Genomic DNA, 26,090 nt, shown 5'->3' with positions numbered 1-26,090 from the left:
AATAAACATTTCTCCAAAGAAGACACACACATTGCCAACAAGAATACGAAAGATATTCTACATAAATAATCATTGGGGAAATGCAAATCAAAACCACAGTGAGCTATTACCTCATACATGTTAGAATTGCTATGATAGAAAAGACAAGGGAAAACAATTATTGACCTCGATGGGGAGAAAAGGGGACCCTTGTACACTGCTGGTGGGAATGTAAATTGCGACAGCCTCTATGGAAAACAGTATGGGCATTCCTCAAAACATTAAAAATAGAAGTACCATATGAACCAGTAATCCCATTTCTGGGTATTTATCCAAAATAACGTAGGATCTCAAGGACATATTTGCAGTGCTATATTCACTTCAGCGTTATTCATAAGAGCCAAGGTGTAGAAACCACCTACACATCAATCGATAGATGAATGCATTTTTTAATATGCTGTATATACATGGAATATTCTTCAGTTTTTAAAAAGAAGGAAATCATGGCCTATGTGACAACATAGATGAGCTTTGCGATCACTATTCTAAGTGGAAAAAGTCAGTTATAGAAGGACAAATACTATGTAATTGCATTTTTGTGCAACATATTAGAAAAATCCAACTCAGGCACAGAGAATAACAGTGGTTTCTAGGGGCTGGGAGAAAGCAGGAATGAGAAGTAATGATTTAGGGGATGTGGAGGTTCAGTCTGAAAAGAGGAGCAAATTTTGGAGATAGCTGGTGAGGATGGTTGCACACAATGTGAATGTACTGGATGCCACTGACCTGCACGAGCAAAATTATTTAAATGGTAAATCCCATGTGTGTTTTGCCACAATTTTTAAAAAAATCAAGGGAGGGACAGACTGTGCAAGAGGCAGGCAGCAAACACATGAGAAAAACTGTTCACTGTTGAGGATAGAGCTGACATCATTGCTTCCCTCTCTGCTCTGAACTTCAGGAGTGTGTTGATCTGGTTTCAAGGTAAAGGCTGCTGAAAGAGAAAGGCAATTCTGCGCAGGGTTCCAGCCAGCTCTTTATCACCTCAGAAGCTGAGGGAGAGGAAGCTGTAGGCAGCCTCTTTGCCACAGTGTTTCTCTTTGCTCCCTCTGGGTGTCTTTATCCATGGAGTGCCTGTCTGGGTGTGATTTCCCATGGCTACTCTGTGAAAGCATAGTACGTGAAGTTCCCATGATTCTCTCTCTGTGAGGCAGACACAAAAAAGCTATGTAATAATACAGCAGGGCAATCTGGTGCCCACTCACCCTAAATGAAGTTGATATGATCGTGACGTACTCAATCTTAGGGAGCTGGGAACCCTGCCACTTGTGTCTCTCAGTCACTAATAAAAATGTCACAATGTCCCAGGATAATGTTGTTGCTGAAGCCCAGCCTCTGTGCACTGGCGCCAAACTGGACCTTGGAGACATGAGGTTTTGGTCATACAAGAAAAGAATAGCTTTACTGCTTTGCCAGGCAAAAGGGGAATCAGCCGGATTGTGTCCCACCCTGGTAGGGTTTGGTGAGGAGTTTTATGGAAATGGCTCAAGGGTGGGTTTGCTGCTAAGGATCAGAGTTTGCTCAGAGCCTGTATTCTTTTAATCTGGCCTCAGAGTGTCCTGCGATGAGCTATGGTGGTTCCCAAAGTAAGACCTTCTTTCTGGAATGATGACTCCTTTGGCAGAAAATCTCAAAGATATTGCTCTGTGTATCTGTGTCTAGGAGCCGCACAGGGTCCTGCTCTGTTTCAAGGTGTCAACCTGGCACATAACTTCAAAAAGTGACATTTCCATTCTTAGCATAACCATACATTTAGAAGAATCATGTTTTCACAGAAAAGTCCATTCTCTGTGAGGCAGAATACTAACTCAGGTAGTCAGTAGAGGAACATGGGCTTAGACGCCTTCTTTGGTATGGCTATTGATTATCACTTGTGGCTGAAGGGCTCCAGGGAGTAACATCCCCACAGGCCTTCTTTACTATAAGGAGGTGTACCTACCCCCAGATGGACATTAATCCCTAAGCCCCTGTGACTCAGTTTATGGGAAGAAAAGGGCAAAGAAAACCATGAGACCTACAGGACACTTCCACACCTAAAACCCCTATTGGATAAGGACTGATATAGGATATTGAGCAAGGCCAGTGGGAGAAAACCACATCTTTCTGCACCCCATGTTGGTACACCCCACACACACACTTTAAGGAATTAAAAACCTTTATAGGACAATAGAGAAGGGGGGCACTTCTCCCCCCACACAGCAGCCATGGGAGCTATTTGCTTTCCTGTAATAAAGACTTTGTGTGCTTGTTGCCTGGGTTTTTGCGGACTCCATTCTTCGACCGCACAAAGAACCCAGACTCCGGTAACATCTTTCCGGCATCATCTGGGCTCTGACCTATGCCTGAAACTACCCCCATATATCTTATGCCAGGCCCACCTGTGTCAAAATGAACAAGGAAGCCCCAACACAAACTTTTCCAAGAACCTTACACAAATCCCATCCTAAACTATGGCCAGAGGCATATGTTTCACCAAAGCCCAAGTGCATTTCTAACCGTGGCCTCTAAGGTTGTCTGTGGGAGCCAAGTGGGAGTAAAGGCAAGGCTTTGGCTGATGCTTCAGAAAAGATGCCAGCAGGGCCAATTACTAGTCCTCGGAGGACTTGAGAGGTCAACGCATTACCCAAACTTGCACTTGGTGAAAGGCTATTTAAACATTTCTCTAGAGTCAGCGAAGAATGAATTACAAAGAAGGACCTTTAAGGAAACAAGAGCCACAGGGCCATGCATCAACAAGCTGAAGATCTCCTGGGGAGACACTGCTGCCAAGCCTAGTATGAGTTTGAATGTGGGCTTGTATCAGAAATAAAAGGAATTCTCTCCCCATTGCTCATAGACTTTTTGGGAAACAACACTTTGGCAGAATTGCCTGGAGAGAAGCATGTTCAATCAAATGGATTTCATTTACTCATACAGTTTATACTTCTCCATTTGAAGAACTTTTCATAATTATATTTTGAAGATTCGTTTATGGTTTCAGTAGAAGCCAAGAAAGTGAGTCCAAATTACATCTTACAGCTAACCAAGTTTCCTAACTACAACAATTCATTTTCTGAGTAAATCCAGACTGCCAGTGAGAACAAAAATACACTGAAACCAGACTAAGAGACTTGTCTAGTGAGAGAAGAATTCCAGTGTCTCCCTGGCTAATGCATGTAGATTTGCAGCTATAGGGCAAATGCCTGAGGGGAAGAAGCAGTGACTGGGCCTAATCTAAACAGTAAGGATACACAATCAACCAATCCAGGTGAGTGATAACTAATTCTTTTTCCCAACATTTAAGTAGATTAACTTAATTTAGCCAATTCAGTTTCACTGAGATAGTTCTTAGAATGGGAGGTCTGTCCATTGAGGCTTAATCCTTCTCTCTAAAAATGAAGGTGGACACAATGATACCAAAAGAGCAAGAGAAAACACTGTCTGGCAGTTCCCTGATGGCTCAGCAGGTAAAGGACCTGAGGCTGTCAGTTCTGTGGCACTGATTTGATCCCTGGCCCAAGAGCATCCACGTGCCATGGGCCCAGGCAAAAACAAATGAAGAAAACACTCTCTGATTTTCCCAGGCAGGACACTCTTGAGAACGACTACTCATTTTCACAAGATCGTGGTTCACATTTATGTCCCACTAAGTAGATTGAGTCTGCACATCTCTGTTTGTAAGGATTAGAAATTCCTTCCCTTTTTCATGAATTCCATGTCACCACATTGAAGTTAGAGCGGGTCAATGAAATCGTAAAAGAATGATGAACCACACAGTCACCAGCCAAAGGAGCCATGGACACAGAAGAAACCACTCAGAGACTATGCTTTCTTGAAAATTACAAGATCTTCCCTCATCCTTACTGACACTGAGGGATCATGACAAGGAAGTCAGTGCCCAGGAATTTTAGAGGAAAAACACATGGTTATGCTTCTTAGCAAGGACTGGAGAAGGAAGCAAAATGAGAAAGGGATAAAGAGTAAAATATCTTACAGTCTTTTCTAATAACAACGTGTACTCACTTTTGAATATCCACGTCCAGATCGTTCCCCAGAAGAAGAATGTATTCTTACATAGAGTCAATACTTCCACCAGTGAGCAGCTAAAACTTCAAGTTCACCCTAATGGATTAAACATGATGGAAGGGAAAGTGGGTTATCTCAGGTGACTGTAACATTTCTGTCTCGTCAGTAGGAGACTCAGGGAAACTTCACAGCTCATTTAATTCCATTTGTAAAATGTGAGGAGGGTATAATAGATCTCATCCAGAGCAGGATTCTAGGTGTGATGAGAGAGCAATTGCACAGAAAATTCATTTCAGGAATATCGAGAGCTTTTCAGGGAACTCTGTACCACTCACATGTTCACATTCAAAGACAGGGAAAGAGCGAGCGTGGAAGAGTCACGCTGAGCCAGACAAAACACCCTGGACGGTTGAGTGAATGCTGCTCAATGAGCTGTTATAAAGATAGTTCCTTGCCATTTTGAGGGACAAAAACCCCATCTGTATCCCTGTCCCTGTGTGTGCATGTGCTTTCATTTGACAGAAGGCAGGAAGAGCGCAGACAACACAGCTGGTATAGACAGAGAAAGGCTTGGATGCTACTCTCATATCTGATACACAGTTGATGACTTTTTTAAAAAGAACATTGTGTGCCTATACCTAAAAATATTCATGCCCATAGATAAGCTGAACTTTAAATAATAATTATGATTGATGAAACCTGCCCCCCAATGTGAAAGAAAGCTATCTGTGAGAACTTTAGAGCTGCAAAGAAAGTTTAGAAGTCAACCATAAGTCAATGTTCACAATAACATCTTGCTTTTAGTGTCATGTTTTAAGGTTTTGTCATTATATATTCAATTAATATGAATAAGGACAAATCTACCCTCCTTCCTTTCTTCTTTAGGATTATCTGTAAAATCTCAGAGGCGGGTAGAAGGTGTAGCTCCCCCAATCCACGACTAAAGAGGGGATGAAATCTTTTCATATTGAATTTTAAACATCATCACTCAGTAACACTGTGCTCTTTCCAGAAGGACCACATGCTCTCATCCCAAGATGAGTTGACGGCAAGGGTGAGCAATGTCACAGAATTCATCCTACTGGGGCTGACCCAGAATCCAGAACTGCAGAAACTCTTATTTGGTGTTTTGTTAACCACCTACTTGATCACATTGGCAGGCAACCTGCTCATCTCAGTCACCATCTTCATCAGCCCAGCCCTGGCTTCTCCCATGTACTTCTTTCTGTCCTATTTGTCCCTTATAGATGTGTTCTACTCTTCTTCCATCGCACCCAAAATGATCTTTGACTTGATCTCTGGAACAAACACCATATCCTTCAAGGGCTGCATGACCCAGCTCTTTGCTGAACATTTCTTTGCTGGATCTGAGATCATCATGTTGATTGTCATGGCCTATGACCGCTATGTAGCCATCTGTAAGCCCTTGCACTACATGACCATCATGAGCCCACCTGTGTGCACTTTCCTGGTCGGAATGGCTGGGGCCTTAGGGTTTATTCATGGAGGGATCCAGGTTTTGTTCATGGTCCAGTTACCATTCTGTGGCCCCAATGTCATTGATCATTTCATGTGTGATTTAATCCCTCTCCTGGAGCTAGCCTGCACAGACACACACACCTTGGGGCCCCTGATTGCTGCCAACAATGGGTCCCTGTGTTTGGTAATCTTTTGCATGCTGGTTGCTTCCTATGGTGCCATCCTGAGGTCCCTGAAGACTCATAGCTCTGAAGGGCGTCGCAAGGCTCTGTCTACCTGTGCCTCTCATGTCACAGTTGTTATCTTGTTCTTTGTACCATGTTCATTCCTGTACTTGAGACCCATGACCTCCTTCCCCACTGACAAAGTTGTGACTGTGTTTTGCACCATAGTAACCCCCATGCTGAACCCTTTAATCTATACGCTCAGAAATGCAGAAGTGAAGGATGCCTTGAAAAAACTCTGGGGACAAATAATGAAAACTGGTGGTAAATAAATTTTGTGTGGGGTACGAAGAAAAAAAATCTTGTGGTATTTCATGGTGATTTATTCCTGTTCTTAGTTGATCAACTTGGGAGTATTATACTATCTGGATCAGTTTTCTTTATGACCCCATATATTGTGATCAGGGAGGATGCCCATTGTAGCATAGTGGGCACAGAGTCTAGAGCCGAAGATACATTTAGGAACCCCTGCAATTTTTCTTTTAACACAAGAAGAAAAAATTAATAATTCAATTTGGATTGTAGTGATGTATATACCAATGCTATCATAAAAGAATTTTTAATATTTTTATGGAAGAAACAACCCATGAGGACAAAAAAGCATGAAGGACCCACTAATGTCATAATATTTTCCTGATTGTGGATACTAAGTATATCAATACCGACATTCTTTTTTTTTAATTATTGCATTTTAGGGCCACACCTGTGGTATATGGAGGTTCCCAGGCTAGGGGTCAAATTGGAGCTACAGCTGCCAGTCTACACCACAGCCACAGCAACGCAGGATCCAAGCCATGTCTGCAGCTGACACCCCACAGCTCACGGCAATGCCAGATCCTGAACCCACTGAATGAGACCAGGAATCAAATCCACAACCTCACAGTTCCTAGTCGGATTCCATTCCACTGTGCCATGACAGAAACTCCAATAGTGATATTCTTGAACACTCATTATACCCAGCAGAATACAGTTTTATTTTAAAAGAGGAAGAACAATGACACATGGAAAAAATGTAGAACAGGGAAAGAGTCTTCAAAAGTACATTTATCAAAATATACTTTTTCTGACCCTCCTAAGTTTTAGAAGTTTATAAATGTTATCCCCCCACAGCAATAAAAAAAACCCAAACTTTTTCCTTAACACAATCCCAGGAAGAGAGCGTTTGCACATAAATGTACTCTTCAAAAATTACATTTCCATCATTCTCTGTATTACACAACAGTCTACAAAAAGTGTTGGAACCAAGTTGGCCAGAATAAAGGAAACATAATTGATAAATTCCATTAGTCCAGAAAATATCTGTACATTAAAGTCTAGTTTTAGACATGGATAAAGGAATAGAAGATTCTGAAAATGAAACACTTACAAAAATTACCAATGATTTAATAACAAGTGTGTCCTGGACACCAAGCCCAAATCTGGATTATAGAAAATAATGCACACCTTGACTATAATGAAATTCTAAAGAACTTAGAAATAGATGCTTTGAAGTCAGAGATTAATAGCTTTGGATCAAAACACCTTCATTTCTCATCTCCAGCATTCATCTGTCTTGTAAATGTTAGCAAGGTGCTTCTATCTGTTTTCTTTTTCTCCTACCTGTTTTTTTTTTTTAATCTGTAAAAGGAAAATAACATTATGTACTTCCTTAAATTGTGAGAATTAAATGGCTTAAGTTGGAAAAATGAGTCAGCTGAAAATTAATGAAAACTGCTCAGATATTGATCCAGCATCTCAGAAAGGCCACCAGAGAATAAGGTGTGCTGGGGACGGCAGTTCCTGACAGAGGAGCCCAAGAACACTGCTACTGCCATTCCCTCAGCATGATCGAAGGGAGACCAGACATCTGTGCCAGCCTCACTTTAACATGTATCATCCCAGCCAGTGAGAAGATCTCTGGATATTAAGAGCCAGCCCAGCACCAAGTCCCTATTCTGGGATTAAAATGTCCTTAAATATGTCTATAGTTACAAATGGAAAAAAAAAAAAAAAAAAAAAAAAAAAGGAGTTCCCATTATGGCTCAGAGGAAACAAATCTGTCTAGGAACCATGACGTTGCAGGTTCGATCCCTGGCCTCTCTCAGTGGGTTAATGATCTGGCACTGCCATGAGCTGTGGTGTAGATCGCACACACGGCTCGGATCTGGTGGTGCTGTGGCTGTGCCATAGGCCGGCAGCTACAGCTCCAATTCAACCCCTAGCCTGGGATCGTCCATATGCTGTGGGTGGGGCCCTAAAAAACACAAAGAAAGAAAGAAAAAAAAAGCAAATGGGAGAGCTGGTTGGATCAACTGTGAGATGCTTTCAAAGGTTCTCATTAATGATGGATCCTGTCCTTTTCTGGTCCTCTGGAAGGAAGAGGAGAAAGGAGAGCCCAGTGCTAGAGACCAAAAGGCCAGTCCCTGCATAGAGCTTGTGATGTCTGGGGAAGAGCTCAGAAACTTGCTTCAGGAGATTTCTCAACAAGGGAATTTTTTTTTTTTTTTTTTAGTAACAGTTTAAAAAAATTTTTTATTATAGTTGACTTGCAATGTTCTGTCCATTTCTGCTATACAGCAAAGTGACCCAGTTATCATTGTATAACCTTTCGAGGTGTGTCCTCTTATTCTCCTATTTTCCCAAGGAGGAAATTGAGGTACGGAGAAGAAGTTACAAAGCTATTAAGTGGGAGAGCTAGGACTTAAATCCAGATGATTCAGTTCTAGGAAAAGACCCCACTTTAACTGCTACTCTCATGCTGCAGCTCATAGCACTGCACGGCCTGTTTTAACACAGCAACTCAAAAAGGAACCAATAGATGGTGTATTAAGGCCAAAAGGAAGTTCTGAATTATTTCAGAATTAGATATGATGATTTCAAAACTTATAACCTTACTGCTTATTTAACCTCCCTGAAAGAAGCTCAACAAGGAATTTGACTATCATGTGATGCTGGCATTTCTCATGTTCGCAGGACACTATATCAGGTTAGATCTCACTGTACACATAAGGCCATCACAAAATAGATGTTTTGCCATAATTTCCTATGAGTGGTCATTTTGTAGGTACTTGCAAGCAACTGAGTGTTTAAAAAATCACATTTATCTTGCAGACATTTAGTTGTAGCTCCCAAGAAAAACAGAATGAACTAGGATAATGTAAAAAGAAAGACTGTGATTATGGAGTTCCCACTGTGGCTCAACAGGTTAAGAACTTGACTAGTGTCTATGAGGATGTGGGTCTGATCCCTGACGTTGATCAGTGGGTTGAGGATCCAGCATTGCCACAAGCTGAGAGCATATGTCACAGATACTTGACTCTTATATTGCTGTGGCTGCGGCGTTGGCCAGCAGCTGTATCTCCGATTTGACCCCTGGCCCAGGAACTTTCATATGCCCCAGGAACAGCTGTAAAAGATAAAAAAAAAAAAAGAGACAGTGATGATGACACTTATGATAATGATGATTATAGTGGTCTCCTGAGCCCTTTCTGTGAATGAATTCTTAAACTAATCATTCATTTTATATGTTTTGGAGGCAGCAAATTTCTGCTTAATTTATGTCTTTCATTTATTTTAAGCCTCAAACCCTGGAACTTACCTCTGTCTAAAATAGTTCTTTACTTGAACATAATGGTGAACCTACCCTTAGGAAGGTATGAACATCAATAAATCAATGCTAGTGTGAAAAATTTTGACAGCTCATCTTGTGTGTTTACTATGTGCAAAGTGTTATGTATCCATTTTGTTATTTAATTCTCACTACAGCCCTATAAGTGCAGTAATATTGCTATTCCCACTTCATAAAATAGGAAACAAGGGGTCATTATATATTAATACATATGTAAAGAGAGGTTCATTACATTGCTTGGGATCAAATAGCTAAAATTTGGCTGACACAATTCAAATCTAGGTCCATCTAACTCAAAGCTTGTGTACTTTCCCAAACCCATTCTGCATTCCCTTAGTAGAAACAAACAACAAACTAAATTTCTCACATTTCTCTGGAATCTTTACAGTTCTCTTCTGAAACCCTCCGGCCTGCATCATTTAAACCAATTCAAAGGTGGTCTTTCTTTCACAGATAGACCTGAAATGCATGTGTCTGCAAAGCCCTGAGTAGTGACTAGTCAGTAGTTTATAACTTCATGAGTGTTTTGATGCCCATCTAACAGGAAAGTCCTTTGAAATTATTCTCTTCTCCATCTGCACTAGTTTATACATAAAGGAGTATCCAATGGCTTATATGGTAGTACTTTCCTCTCGTAATTTTTTTTCATTAGTAAGTGTGTCTGATAGGAATGTGTGTTCATTCTGCTGTGGTCCATTAAAAATAGGTAAATAAATAAAAGAAAACTCTGCTTGAGGTAGGGGAAATTCAAGGGAGGTAGAAAACTATGTTTTAAGTAGCTCACCAATAGCCAGATAACAACGAGCTGTGGAATAAAAATCTCAAATCCAAGTGTTCTCTTTTTATTCCACAAGAATATTTTCAACAGTATTTAAAATTCAGAGCCTTACATTATTTCTGGTCTTCTTCTATTTCCCACTGACAGGGAGAGAAACACTCATTAGACTCAACTACTTGTCAGACACGATGCACTTTATACTCATTCTCCTTTCATAAGGACAGAAGGATGAAGTTGCCCATTTGGGGACAAGAAAACTGAGGATCAGAAAGGATTTGTCTTGTAACTTGAACAAAGAAATTTGGCCCCAGAGAGTAACTTTTAGGAGGGTAGAGGCTTAACCAAGTTTCTAGAAGGAGTTGAAAGAAGTGGAGGAGGAGGAAAAGATGATGATAACTGGAGGAAAGCTAACAAATTGTTGACAGTGATTACCTCTAGGTAACAGGCTTGTAAGTGGATTTACACACACATATGCATGTGTGTGTTGCCAATCTTTCGTTCTTGTTTTCTAAGTTTTAATATAGACGAGTGTTTGGGAGGGAAGGTATTTCATATAGTCTCCAAAATGGAGATATCCCTTTCTTGGTGAAAGTTGTAATACTTTTTAAACCAACTAGCACACTTCTGGTGAAACTCACTTATGTATTTATTCTAGCAGATTGAAAATTTTCAAGAATAAGCAGCATTCACAAGATAATTGGGCCATTGCGAACCTTGATTTGGACAACACCAAACAAGCGGGCACCCGGATCAGTCCTTTATGCTATTTGATATTTTGTTGTTGTCTTTTTTTTAGGGCCGCACCCGCGGCATATGGAGGTTCCCAGGCTAGGGGTCAAATTGAAGCTATAGCCGCTGGCCTATGCCACAGATACAGCAATGTGGGATCCAAGCCATGTCTGCTACCTACACCACAGCCCATAGCAACACTGGGTCCTTATGGATGGGATCAAACCCAGGTACTCATGGATGCCCGTTGGTTTCACTAACCGCTGAGCCATGAGGGGAACTCCATATGCTAGTTGCTATTTTAACTGAGCTAAAAATAAAAGTGCTTTTCAAATTTCAACTAAAGTATTTTTTGTTTTTTCCTAGAAAGCTCCTTGAGATTAATTTGTGGCAAGCTGCCAAAAAAGATAGGCTCTTTTTTGGTAACCCTCACTCTGATTTCATAGTTCTTAGCTAATTGGAGAATTGGCTCAATTATACTTTTATTATCTCACAGCAGAAACGAATAGACATAGAACTCAAGATCTCAGTTATACTTAGTTATTATTAACTACAGTATCAAAATGTGGCAAAGTCAAAGGAGACTATTTTGCTGAAGAACTGTGCAACTTTTTTTTTGTTAGGCATAGAAGTTTGGGGGTAACACAATAACTATTTCCTGATGATCTCCTGAATGTATTGGTAGTTGGTGACTGATTCTGACCACTTAGAGGAGGGAAACTGTTTTACATACCAATTTCTAGGTTTGTTTGTTTTTTTTTTTAGTGTAAAAAGTGAATAATTGCAATATGAGGAATTACTGATTATTTGTTAAACAAAGCATAAGCTTATTATAAATTATAGGAGCCTACAGACTTTTTGTTTTGTTTTGTTTTTGGCTGCATTTGGACCATGCAGAAGTTCCCAGGCCAGGGATCAAGCCCATACCACAGCAGTAACCAGAACCACAGCAGTGACAATGCCAGATCCTTAACCTGCGCCACCAGGAAATTCCAAGAGCCTACAGTCTTAAAGAGTGCAGCATGGAATGGGGTGTGATCAGTTTCTAAAATCAGGAAAGGAATGGAATAGGCATGGGTATGTGTTTTAAATTCCAGAATCCTGGAATCCCTTAGAGTTTGAAAGAGAAGGAGTTAGGAACAATAAAAAGGAAATGCCGCATTGCATCACTGGCCAAAAAATAAGCCATTCTGTTCTAAGTGGAGCATATATTTCAAATTTAATAGATATAGAAAAGCCAAAGAAAATAGCCTCTTTTGGAAGATTATGAAAGGGTTGAAGTGGAAATAATGTCGGCTAAAATTTGGGGCACATATGTGCCACAAACTGGATTAAGAGCTTTACACAGATTATCTAGTTTAATTCTAATAGTAATAATTTGGATGAGTATTATCTTTTTTTTTCGTCTTTTTTTAATTATTATTTTAAAGGCGAGCTTCAGAGGCTCATAAAAGTTTGGTCACTTATGCAGAATCATGCCATGAGGAAGCCTAAAATGCAAATTTAGGTTAATCTGTCTCCCAACCAAGATCTTACCCTCTGCTATAATGTGCAGCTATGCTGCTGATGTCATAAAGGGTGATGAGAAGCAATAGAAACCAGGCCTACAACACACTGACAACTATATATGGCATGTGTGAAGTTATTTGCTGTGTTTTTTCTCTCATTTCTATATTTCAGTTGTCACACAGACTCAATTGATGTCAACGTAGATTTCTATTTAAAGATTGGGATGATGAATCAAAAATACCTGAGTTTGGAGTTCCTGCTGTGGTGTAAGTGTGTTAAAGGATCCGGGTGTGGCCACAACTATGGCTCAGATCTGGTGCCTGGTCCAGGAACTCCATATACCAACGAAAAATAATAATAACTGATTCTGAGTTTTGGTTTAGGCAGTTCAAAACTAGACAACCTTAATCAATTAACCACATTAGAAGACACGGTTTCCTCATTTCTAAAAGAGATAACAATCATTCATGCCATACATGTCTCATATGGTCATTATATAATTAAAATATGAAATTCAAGTGAAAGTCTAAGTAAACCAATAAAGTCTGTGAAGATTAAAGAATAGATAAAATGGATTAAGATGTTGTATGGCAAAAAAAAAACAACTTTGGAGTTGTTCCTCTTTCAGAAATAAAGCAGTTTTTCTTTCCTGCTTTACCATTCATTATCCACCTGCAATTTCTTACTATGTGCAGGAAGTTGTCATGGCATTTTTTACCTCTTCACTTCTCAGGGTATAAATGAGTGGATTCAACATAGGAGTCAGGATACCACAAAACACTGCCATGTTTTTGTCCATAGATAAAATAGATGATGGACACATATAAGTAAGTATATGGGGCACAAAGAACAAGGCAACACCAGGAAAGTGGGCCCCACAGGTGGAGAGGGCTTTGCGCCTCCCCTCTGTATTGTGGGACCTCAAGAAATGCAGGATGACAAAGTAGGAGGCAGCCAGCATGAGGAAGGTCAACAGGCGGATGATCCCACTGTTGGCCACCACCAGCAGACCAATGACATATGTGTTGGTGCAGGCAAGTTCCAGCAAGGGATACAAGTCACAGAAAAAGTAATTGATCACATTAGGTCCACAGAAGGACAACTGAAGGACCAACAAAAGCTAAGCCAGTGAATTCAGGAAGCCCCCCAACCAAGCCACCTCCACCAGCAGGGCACAGAGATGCCAGGTCATGATGGCCATGTAGTGCAGGGGCTTGCAGATGACATGTAGTGGTCACAGGCCATCACTGTGAGCAGAGTGATATCAACATCTCCAAAAAAAAAAAAAATAGGATCCAAAGAGCTGAGTCATGTAGCTCTCATAAGAAATACAAGGCATCTCCCCTCATACAAGGCATTAACAATGAGTCTAGGGGCCATAAAGGAAGAGTAGCAGGTGTCAATAAAGGACAGGATGGCCAGGAAAAAAATACATGGGAGAAGCCAGGGTGGGATGAAAGTGATGGTGACCACAATGAGAATATTTCCACAAACTGTGACCACATAAATGATCAAAAAGACCACAAAGAGAACCCTCTGCATCTCTGGGTTCTGTGAGCATTCCACCATGAAAAATTCTATGATATTGTGTGGTATTGCCATAAAGTCCAAGGACAGAGAGGTTGTGGGTACAATATTGCCTGTTAAGTCAAGAGAGAAACATGATTGGAACAGAAGTCATTGTAGGGAGGGAAAAGATTTCTTTTAGCCATGCCCACTTCCCTTTATTCCTCTTAACCCTTTCTGTTCCAAAATTCATGTGCCAATTCATCCTGTTAACTACAAGACGGGAGCATGTCTGTTAGCTTTAGCATTACTGGGCACTAGATATCTAAGTCATTAAGTGAAAATGATAATTTAATTACCTCTATTTTAATTTATTCGGTTTCTCCTGAAATTGAAAATCCAGCAGACATTGATTTTTTAATTCAACTGGAGTACGTCTGACAGTTTTCAGCAGAGTTCCACATAACATACAAAGGTGCTTGAGAAACCCATGAATATTAAGACTCTCCTGAATCTCTGCATGTATAGTCCATACCCTGTGAATTAAATCTTTCTTCTTGGACTTCACCATGAGGTTTGCTACACTTTCTGTTGTGTTTCCAGCAGTAACACAAACTGATATAAAGCAAGCTGAAGGAGGAGTGGGAGAAGCTGACTTGGGTGAAATTGGAAACTTGACCAAATTCTCCATTTCTCTCCTTGCATTTATTCCCACTTCACACCTGTGCTGTGGACAGTATCGTGTATAAGAGGTTAAATTACTCTTCTCCCTTGCTTTCTACATTATACATACTTCTGGGCTCTGCTTTCCCTGGGTTTGGTGACATCCTGCTCGTGAAAGCCTACCATTTCCTCTGAAGCCTACAGGGAGGAGTCAAAGTTTAAAAAAAAAAAAAGGTTTTGTGACCACCAGTGAAAGACTCTATTAAATGATTATCTGCCTATTCACTGCATAAAGGAAGCTACAGAAGGAGGGAGAATAGATGTCCTATCTTAACTAAATATAAATTAGAATCTCATCTGGCAAATATTCCTACTCACCCTTTATTCTTAATTACATTCAGGAAATGCCTGTGCTTATCTAAGTTTTGGCTAAACAAAAAGCTGTCACTCATCCCACCCACCAACAATCTATTATTTTCCTGGGAAACCTAAGTCTTCTTAAAGTAGCTGAAACTCCCAACTTGCCGAGGACTTCATGCCCTATCATATGGTAAGAATTCAAGTACAATCATTGAGTTTCAAAGGAAGAAAGAGACAGCCAGATATAAGGCATGCTGGAGAGAAGATTCCTGTACTGATCAGAAAGCTGCATCCTTTTTCTCTTTCCAAGCTTTATTACAAGATGACAACTACTGCTTCTGCACGTGACAGGTCTGATGGATGGGGATCTTTTCAGAGAAGAACACTGTGACTAAGAGTACAGACAGCAGTCCTAAGAGCCAACACCTATGTAACAGGCTTTGCCAAGCACTGTCCTAGCTGCTTTACATACAACAGCTCATTTAATCCTCCTGTCATCCCCATAAGGTAGATTACTGTTTTTATCCTCATTTTGTAGAGGAAGAAACTGAGAGACACATTTAGAAACCCATAGAAGTATACTCAGCGGATAAGTGGCAGAGCTAGGACTTGCACCCAAGCAGTCCTGGTATAGAGTCTGTGGGTTTCACCATACCATACTGTCACTTAAGCTCATTTAGGTTGAATACTTCCTCTGCTATTTATTTTCTATGTAATCATAGACAACTTCTCAAAGACTCTATGTTCTTAACTATAAAATGAAAATAAGAGTATTGTTACACTCTGAGTTTGCAAAGAGCAGTATATGAAAACAGTGCACGTCAAGACTTTGTACAGAGCCCGAACGGAATAAACATTCAATAAGTGGTGTCTGTGAAGTCCCTGTCATCAGTGCTTTGGGCAACAAATTCCTCACGAGGCTTAAGGAGCTAAGGACCTAAGTTATGCATGTATTAAAATATTACAAATATTAAAAATGCCCTACTTATCCTCATACAGAATATGAGGGTAAAAACAATCAGTGGGCTAAGTGTACAGTTTAGCCAAATAATGAAATTATGTGCCCCCAAATCAAAATATGAAGCTCGTTCATCTCCGTAATTCAAATTTTTGGGAGTACAAAGAAATTTACTTTAAAAAAAAAGCAAAAAAAAAAAATTGTCTCCTTTTTGTGTTATCCATGAAAAACAAAATTATTTTGTGGAAAGTAATGAGAATTTTAGTAAATTTATTCCCTGGCATTTTTATGTGAGTTGTATTTCTTCTTATTTAACCTTTTTTTTTTTTTTTGGTCTTTTTGCCTTTTCTAGAACTGCTTCCCACAGCATATCATATGGAGGTTTGCAGGCTAGGGGTCTAATTGGGGCTGTAGCTGCTGGCCTGCACCAGAGCCACAGCAACACAGGATCGGAGCCCATCTGCAACCTACGCCACAGCTCATGGCAAAGCCAGATCCTTAACCCACTGAGCAAGGCCAGGGATCAGATCGAATCCACAACCTCATGGTTCCCAGTCGGGTTCCTTAACCACTGAGCCATGACAGGAACTCTTTATTTAACCTTTAACATAGATTACAGAAAACTTAGGTTGGCTGGATCTGAGGAAATAAACAGGTCGCAGGTGGTTTGTCCTTTTTTGTTTTTTCTATGTCCTAACATCATAGAATAGTGGACCTGGGAGATTTATTAAAGGGACATCTAAACCAGCTCCAAGCATAGCATCCCAAATTTCACTGCTTCATGTGATTGAACTACTGGATAAGATTCAAACTGTTTTTCTTACTTAGGCAAAGCACAGATTAGGCAGGTTTTACTGATCTCAGGAATGCATCTGAGCTGAAGTTTCCCAGAATAATACTAGGTGCTTTTTTTTTTTTAAAAGGGCCCCAGTGGTGGCATACGGAAGTCTCCAGGCTAAGGGTGGAATGGGAGCTGCAGCTGCTGACCTACACCACAGCTAATGGCAACACCAGATCTTTAAACCACTGAGCAAGGCCAGAGATTGAACCCGTACCTTCATGGATAATAGTCAGGTTTTCAACCCACTGAGTTACAACGAGAACTCCAAGAGGGCTTTGATTCTCTCTAATCCACTTGTTACCAGGAGAAGGATTTGCTTTCCATTTGTATGTTTCATTATAACTTGAAACTTTTGAGTTGATAATATACTTGATAATGACTCTGGGCAATTACTAATCAGAGATTGAAAATAAGGACATTGATAACGGGATGCTTACAAGCAGAAAACACAAACAAAATAAAACATGCAGAGGAAGATCAGTAAAGCCCCAAGCCTGCTGGCAAACTCAAACTTGAAGGCAGAAAGATCTGGATTTAAATTCTAGCTCAACCTTGGCTAAATAAATCAGCCTCTGTGAATTAAGATTCTTCATTTGTAGAAAGAAAACAATGTCAACTTCTTATAAGGATCTTATGAGATCTTGTTTATAAACTGGTTAATAACCCAATGCCTAATATCAAGTCAATGCTCAGTAAACTATATATCATGTGTTCACATATATACATATATACATGTGTTCACATGTACACAAAAGTTATTTCAGAATTTAATGCCTCATTACAGTTATAGTCTATAATCATATCTATATTAATTTTACTATAATACTATTCTATACACTTCCATGATTTGGGTTCAGTCATTCTTAATTGATTTTATGTATTCTCAAGGACTCAAGCTATAGATGCTTTCTGATATCATTGTCGACAGGAATCAGTTATAGGTGAACCATCAATGACTACTGTGATCAGTATTATGATGTGCAGTTGGAGGATCAGGTTAGTAACATTTCAACAAGGGGATCCTTCTTGTGATAGACTCTCAGTGCCCCAGGTTGACCAGAGCACCATCTCGAACACAAGCTGATGAGCGAGAAGTGGTATTTCCATGCTCCACACTCTAGGGTAAACTTAAAAAAATGAAGTGACATATACACATGTGCCTGGTCAATAACAGGAAACATAGATATATAAGCTGGAATGTCAAACATTCAAATCAGTTTTATTTTGACATTTTTAATGATTCCTGAGCTTTCATCATGACAATAAGAATTCTTTTTTTTTTCATAGTTAAGACATATTTTATTTTGACTATTGGGCAAGTCAATTGATTTCATGACTTATGTTTTACAGAGCATGTCATTAAGAAACAAATTTCTAGTTTTCTGAATTTTTTGCATACTGGCCACTTACAAGGCCCTTTGTCTTGGTGCTCTATTTACTAATTTATTACTTTTCCTTATGCCCCATCAGGAATATATGAGTGTAAGTTATCTCACATCCTCTCCAATATTTAAAATTTTAATCTTTGCAATTTGAGCTATTCTTTAAAGAGGATAATGGTATGTCATTATGGTTTTCATTCATATTTCCCTGGTGACTAATGGGGCTGAGCAAGTTTTCATGTGCATATTGGCTATTTGCGTATTTATGTTGTGAGGTATATGTCCAATTTTTTGCCATTCTTTGTATTTTTTATTATTATTATTATTTAAGAATTCTTACTGAGAACAACAGGTTATTTCTTTCCCTACTATACCTGCATCCTCCATCCACAATGGTTCATTTGTTCCAGAGATTTTTCATAGCATTTTTCACCTCTGCATTTCTCAGTGTATAAATCAGGGAGTTGAACATGAGTGTCAAAACACAATAGAGGGGAAAAAAAAAACACATAATGAAATACAGTCACTAGGCCCGCCACGACACCTGCGTGGTAGCATCCTGGAGCCCTTAGAACTATCGCTTGTGGCCCTTTGAATCCCCGCTGTCCACACGAGCCGGTTTGTGCTCAGCATCCTGTGCACATCCTTGCAAATGACGGCACCATGAGTACGACTTCCAGTGTATGAGTTGAATGGATCTCAGCAGTTACCATTGCTGCTGGGAGAGCTGCATTTGGTTATCTAGCTTACAAAAGATTTTATGTTAAAGATCATTGCAACAAATCTATGGTAAACCTTCACATCCAGAAAGACAACCCCAAGGTAGTACATGCTTTTGACATGGAGGATTTGGGATATAAACCTGTGTACTGCCACTGCTGGAGGCCCAAAAAGTTCCCACTCTATGATGGATCACACATAAAACACAATGAAGAAACTGGTGATAATGTGGGAGCTCTGATCATTAAGAAAAAAACACTTAAATGGACACTTTGGATGCTGCAAACCAACTTGTCATGGTGTTTCCTGATTGTTTAATTAGAATGATTCACTTCCCCTGGGTTCTAAATGTGGTACATTGCAAACTACAGCTTTCATATTCAAGGCATTTGCCTTACTTGTGGAACCATCATGGTGCACATTTTGTTTAAACAAAAAAAAAAAAAGGAAAAAGTAAAAACTAACCTCATGGCCTTTGGGTTATTTTGGTCTTATAGGGATCCATTTCTTTATGTTTAAAAAGAATACCATTAGAATATAGTTGTATGGTGAAGTTAACGTATTAAATTTTTCTCAAAATCATGTATGTGCAGGTTATACTTATCACCATTTAATATTATTTGGTTAATCTAGAAGTAAATTGGATGTTATCAAACTACATTAATCTCATAACAATCTAGGGAAAAAAACATTTAAAAAAAACAGCCACTGTTTTGTCTGTGGATAAAGTGGATGATGGCCACATGTAAATAAATACACAGGGGACAAAGAATAAGGTAACAACAATGAAGTGGGCCCCACAGGTGGAGAGGGCTTTGCGCCTCCCCTTTGCATGGTGGGACCTCAAGGAATGCGGATGACAACGTAGGAGGCAGCCAGCATGAGGAAGGTCAACAGGCAGATCACCCCACTGTTGGCCACTACCAGTGGACCAATGACATATGTGTTGGTGCAGGCAAGTTCTAGCAAGGGGTACAAGTCACAGAAAAAAAGTGATTGATGAGTTTAGGTCCACAGAAGGGCAACAGAAGGACCAGCAATAGCTGAACCAATGAATGCAGAAAGCTTCCCAGCCAAGCCAGCCCCACCAGTAGGGCACAGAGATGCCAGGTCATGATGGTCGTATAGCACAGGGGCTTGCAGATGGCCATGTAGCAGTCACAGGCCATTACTGTGAGCAGAAAGATCTCAACACCTCCAAAAAAATGGGCAACAGAGAACTGAGCCAGGCAGCCCTCATAAGAAATGGGTACAATGATTTGCTTTCCTCATACAAGGAGTCAGCATTGAGTTTGGGGGTCACACATGAAGAATAGCAAGTATCAGTAAAGGACAAATAGAAGAGGAAAAAAATACATAGGAGAGCCCAAGGTGGGCTGAAGATAATGGTGATCATGATAAGTAGGTTGCACCAAATAGAGACCAGGTAGACAATCAAAAAGAGCACAAATAACACTCTTGGCGCCTCAGGGTTTTGTGAAAGTCCCAGCATGAAAAACTCTGTACCGTTCTTGGACTATCCATGAATCCTGAGCTGCAACAAGAACTTGAGTTAAAAGAGATTTACCAGAGTTCCCACTGTGGCTCAGCAAGTTAACAACCTGACATAATGTCTGTGAGGATGAGGGTTTGATCCCTGGCCTCACTCAGTGGGTTAAGGATTTAATGTAGCTGTGAGTTGTGGTGTAGGTCACAGACACAACTTGGATCTGGTGTTGCTGTGGCTGTGGTTTGGGCCAGCAGCTGCAGCTCCAATTCAACCTCTAGCCTGGGAACTTCCATATACCGCAGGTGTGGTCTTAAAAAGAAAAAAAAAAATCAGTGGGCATCTCTTCAAAAACTGAATTCCTCATCTCACCCATTATCAACTAGCTCCTCCTTCTATATTTCCTCCACCATCCACCATAACATGAGAGTCAACCTTGACTGCTCCCTTCACTAGTACATCTCATAATTCCAACATTAATCACACCCACAAATCTTGTTCCTTTAGCTTCATCCATCCATTCATTTATTTATTCTGAAAACATGATTATGTACCTGCCAGACCCCAACCATAGTTCTCAGCACTAAATTTAGATTAATTAGCAAAATAAGTCGATGGTTGCTCCAACAACATCACAGTTGGTCTCCCCTTACATCTTCCCCAGACACCTGCTCAATCATCCACACTGCAACCACAGTGATACTTATAACATTTAATCATTCAGTCATGTCATTACCCAGTTTAAATCTCCAAAGACTCCTCTCAGCCTTCAAAATAAAATCTAGGCATTTTAGTCTCATTACAAAAGCCTGGGCCCAACTGACCCATCCATATTCTCCTTCAGCTCCCATCTCTGTCCACTACCATGTGCTTTAGCCACATTAAACTTTCCTAAATTCCTGACCAAGTCATGCTCATTCACACCTCACTGCCACCATCCCACCCACCCCATCCTACACTCCCTTTCCCAATTCAACTGACCTATTCTTAAACATGCTAGGCTTAGCTATCACCTCCACAAGAAAGATGACCTCTTCTACCCACCCTAGGATAGACGATAAGGACTCTGCTGTATTCATATAGCATCTTCATCCTAGCTCTTTGCATGCTATCTTGCATGGGTCTTCCCCCACCCTCCTACACTACACTTGGAGTTCCTTGAAAGCAGGAATTTTTTGTGCTTGATATCCTTATTGCCAGACCTAGAGCAGTGCTCAATGAGTATGTGCTGAATGAATAAAAAACTAAAACCCCAAACAATATAGGAAACTTACACTGGCATCTAAGGAGGTCAATAGCTTCTTATCAGAATTTTTATTACATTCTAACATGACAGAGTGAGAGAACAAATAGAAATCCTAACAGGTCATCTGGTCCATCCTTCTGCAACATCTGATCCTCCTTCCCCTGCTTTGAATGATGCCTAGACAGGATTAAAGAAGCTTCCTGCAGAGAGGAAAAATGCAGTGATAAACTGCATGGTTTCATAATCACTTCCCTGACTTGGAAATCTCCCACTAAGTGACACGGCTTCAAAAACTGCAAAAGGGATTTCATCCATTTATGGGCTACAGGGGGCCGCTTAAATCATCACTTCCCATTTTCTTTACTAAAAACTCATTAAGAACAGTGATTTGGTGAGAATTTGGGGCAAACATCTTTAGTTTTAAAATGCTAACATTTTGAGCTGAAAATACTAAGTAGGCAGCCCAAGTCACAGAAGCGAGGTTGTGAGAGATTGAACGCAGACCCCATGTCTTCTGACTCCTCAGGTTGTACCCCTCCTACATCATAATGTGTCATCTCAGAACCCAGATTACTCAGCCCATGGAGAGGACAAAGGAACAGAAAAAAGACCGAGTGGTTATCTCTGCTTTTTTGCCAAGGTTGTGTATCAGCAGATCCTCTAAGGAAAAGGAGAGTAAAAGTAGTTACAAACATAACACATGATGATTAGGCAAACTTCAGAAAATATTTAAAGGGGATGAAAAAAATTACTCTTAACCCTGCCATCCAAAAAGAAAAACTATCAATTTTCTAGTGTATTTTTCTTCCAGTCTTTCTTCCATATGTAGATTTTTGCTCACTTCTCATTTACACATTTGAAATCTCATCATATATTTAATATACCATCCTGATTAGTATTATAATTGAAACATTTCCCATATCATTAGAAACTCTTTAAAAGTATCATTTTTTAATTTTTTTTTTTTAAGGCTGCACCTGAGGCATATGGAGGTTCCCAGGCTAGGGGTCGAATTGGAGCTGTAGCTGCTAACCTATGCCACAGCTGCAGCAATGCCAGATCTGAGCTGCATCTACAGCCTACACCTCAGCTCACAGCAATGCCGGATCCTTAACCCACTGAGCAGGGCCAGGGATCGAACCCACAACCTCATGGTTCCTAGTCAGAATCATTTCTGCTGCACCACGATGGGAACTCCAAAAAGTATTACTTTTAATGACTGCATATTATTCTAAGTGGATGTATCTAATAATGTCATTATTTCTAACACCACAAAAACCTCAGCATGTATTAAATTATTTCTGGATCCCTAGAATAATTTCTCAGATGTATACAAAATAGAGCAGTACAGATATTATAAATATTTGTAATATCTCTCACCAAAAGGGACCTCCCAATTTACACAGTTGTCACCAAAATGAGGTCAATTCTTTCTCTCTTTCATCCCAGCCAGTAATGGATATAAGGATATTTTTTCTAAATTTTATCTTTTTTAAAAAATTTCTATTTTTTTGGCCACTGATGATAGTAGGTAACATTCTTTGTTTTTCTATCCAGGTCTCTCTTTTGGAAATTATTAAAGCTGTAAAGAGCAATTTCAAATGAACTGAGAAGTAACTTAGTAGATGAATGACGTTTCCCAATTTTCTTGGGGAGCCAGTTTGGTAACCGGCAAAGAAAATCATATGTCCCTATAATTGGTCTGCTTGAATGAGTAACTCAGAACTTTGTTATACACCATCCTGTTTTATCATTACAATGAGACTGAAAAGCAGATTTTATTTTCTCCTTCATCGATGATGAAATTAAACATCAGTGAAATTTCTTCTCCTACCTACTATCCCAAGGCTAGTAAGTAAGAAAACAACTTGACCACAGCTGTATCTGATGTCAGATTCACACACTTTTCATTGTATCATCCTCTTATTTTAGAAAACTGCTTCAGAGTTTCATAATTCTCTTTCCTAAGCAGCACAACTTGGTGGTAATAGTGCCTGACCTGGAGTCAGGAGGCCTGGTCCTAAGTCAGCCATATGTAACTGAGACCTTTGGAGATTCACTTCATCTTCCTAAGCCACAGTATTCTCACTTGTAAAGTGAGGAAAACTGGAGGTGGAGAAAGTATTATCAGCTATAATTAACCCGCCTTATTAGTAAACTGAACTTTTCCCTTGTATTTGTGAACCACTGCTTTTGCAAATTATAATCTGAACATAATCTGCGACCTGGATTTGCATCCCAGGCTTGGCACTTTATTTCTTTTTATGGCCTCGCCTACAGCATATAGAAGTTCCAGGGCTAGGAGTCAAGTCGGAGCTGCAGCTGCAGGCCTATGCCACAGCCACAGCAATGTGGGATCTGAGCCACATCTGCAACCCACACCACAATTTCCAGCAACTCCAGATCCCTAACCCACTGAGTGAGGCCAGGGATGGAACCCAAATCTTCATGGACACTATTTCGTGTTCGTAACTCACTGAGCCACAATAGGAACTCCCTTGGCACTTACTGATAATGTGAACTTGAGCAGATTTTTAACCTCTTTATGCCTCGATGTCCTCTTCTGTTTATATAAAGGAATAAATTATACTTTTACTTTTTCCCCTGGCATCATCACAAATGACCTTCAGGGATCCCTCTAGGCCAGCTCACTCCTTCAAGACGCTAGCCATCAATCCACTGATTTTGTCCCATGCAACTCCAAAGTTAGTGATTTCAGCAACTGCAAGTCTGAAAGAAGGATTCTAAACATTCTCTCCACATCTTGAAAGATGAGCTATGGAAAATCATGATGGAGATATCACAAATTATTTGTAAGCCAAATAAAATCAGAGTTCACCCACAGCTCCCTGGATCCACAGTAGATCTGAAACTCTCACCCACAATCACTCCACCCAAAAATACCTTCTCTTGGTGGCTTGGGGAAAATGGACGTAGGTACAATCTTAGCAATGAAGGAATTCATCCTCCATTTTCCACATTCCTTGCAGACATATCAACCTAAACTACAGACAAAAAGCTAAAAGATTGAGGAGTTCCCGTCATGGCTCAGAGGTTAACAAACATGACTAGCATCCATGAGGATGCAAGTTCAATCCCTGGCCTTTCTCAGTGGGTTAAGGATCTGGCATTGCTGTGAGCTGTGGTGTAGGTCACAGACGTGGCTCAGATCCTGCATTGCTGTGGCTGTGGTGTAGGCCGGCAGCTACAGCTCCAATTCAACACCTAGCCTGGGAATCTTCATACGCCGCAGGTGCAGCCCTAAAAAGCAAACACCTAATAGATTAAGACTAGAGCTCTAAACATGTATTGCACTCTCCTGGTCGTATTGCAGTTATCTTGGTCATGAGGAGACACGATGTAGTGAACCCATCACCTCGAGAAAACCATATACAAGAATTTCAACAAAGTCAGAAAGGCTCATATACCCAGCCAAAGTTTAGTGTCCAAGATGACTCTGCTACAGAAAAATCCTCAGACTTACAGACAAGAGGGAAAAGTCTCACTAAAAGGATAATGGAAAGACAGGCAATATCTACAAACAAAAGCTTCCGGGGAGGAGGAATCAAAGCGAGAACAACCAAGGAATAGAAATAGTTTTTTAGAAAGAGAGTAAGAACAAGCACATACTGATGTGTAATCATTTGGGGCTCTGTCCCAAGCTCTCTACATGCATTAGCTCACTCCATCTCCACAATGATCCAAAAAAGTTGAGTGCCATCTTTATATTGAAGGACTTGTGCCAAAGAGAAGATAAGTAGCATGCTCAAGATTACCTCCCATGACCAATGAGTGGCCCAGTCAGGATTTTCACTGAAGCCATTTGAATACACATTAGGGGTTCAAAAAGGAATGATCCTGAAGTTTTAAATGGTCCATTGTGGCTGTTCCCATTTGGCACAGTGGGTTAAGGATCTGGCGTTGCCGCAGCTGAGGCACAGATCAGAATTGCAAGTTTGATTCCTGGCCCAGAAACTTCCACATGCGATAGGTGCAGAAAAAAAAATCAGTTGTGATGGGCTGGGAATAACAATTAGATAGATTCTTCCAAAAGGAGCAGACGTTCACTCTGGGTAAACAGGAGATTTATGGGCTAAAACATTAGGTCACAGATGCAGCTCAGATCCAGTATTGCTGTGCCTATGGTGCAGGCCAGAAGCTGCCGCTCTGATTTGACTCCTAGCCTGGGAACTTCCTTGGTGCTGCAGTGGAGCTGTAAAAAGAAAACAACAACAACAACAACAACAACAACTTGCAGCGTTCTAACAGATATGAATGACCCAAGGAATGTTTTTATTCAAAAAGAAAGAAAATATTAATATTACAGTATTAACCCAGTGTTAACACAGCAAAGGAGCAGTAGTGTATTCCTGAGAGTGGCCTTGGCAACCCTGGTGGGTCCCTTTCTGATTAGCTTTCATACGGATGGAGCTCTCCACCTTAGTGGATCAGCAAACACCTCCTAGAATAAATCAAATCAAAGTAAAATAGAATTGAGATATGGAAAAACTCTTAGATCCTCTATTCATTTACTCATTATGAATTACGTCAGGTATTG

General features: G+C 40.2%; 2 protein-coding genes and 2 pseudogenes across 2 annotated transcripts; 2 read left to right on the top strand and 2 right to left on the bottom strand.

The window, feature by feature from the left end:
* The first annotated feature begins 5,065 nt into the window (after nt 1-5,065).
* On the top strand, nt 5,066-6,019 carry LOC110258153 (olfactory receptor 4C45-like). The gene has a single exon (XM_021081306.2). It carries the CDS (start codon nt 5,066-5,068, stop codon nt 6,017-6,019), a length of 954 nt encoding a protein of 317 aa, XP_020936965.2.
* A 7,036-nt stretch (nt 6,020-13,055) lies between these two features.
* LOC110258143 (olfactory receptor 4C3-like) lies at nt 13,056-13,972 on the bottom strand (annotated as a pseudogene).
* Nucleotides 13,973-18,477: 4,505 nt separating this feature from the next.
* LOC110258144 (olfactory receptor 4C3D-like) lies at nt 18,478-24,611 on the bottom strand. Its single transcript, XM_085015228.1, is given in 6 exon segments — nt 18,478-18,572; nt 19,500-19,655; nt 19,658-19,790; nt 19,793-20,059; nt 20,062-20,310; nt 24,597-24,611. Coding segments are annotated over 6 exon segments (915 nt in total).
* Nucleotides 18,744-19,118, top strand: LOC110258152 (CDGSH iron-sulfur domain-containing protein 1 pseudogene; annotated as a pseudogene).
* Nucleotides 24,612-26,090: the final 1,479 nt, after the last annotated feature.

This window comes from Sus scrofa, chromosome 2 (assembly GCF_054392235.1).
Source record: "Sus scrofa isolate SSC_HxYL_T2T_F1_AM1 chromosome 2, Sscrofa_HxYL_maternal_Yorkshire_Landrace_v2.0, whole genome shotgun sequence".
Taxonomy (NCBI): Eukaryota; Metazoa; Chordata; class Mammalia; order Artiodactyla; family Suidae; genus Sus; species Sus scrofa.
Note: the sequence above shows the minus strand (reverse complement) of the source record. Positions and strands in the feature narration are given on the sequence as shown.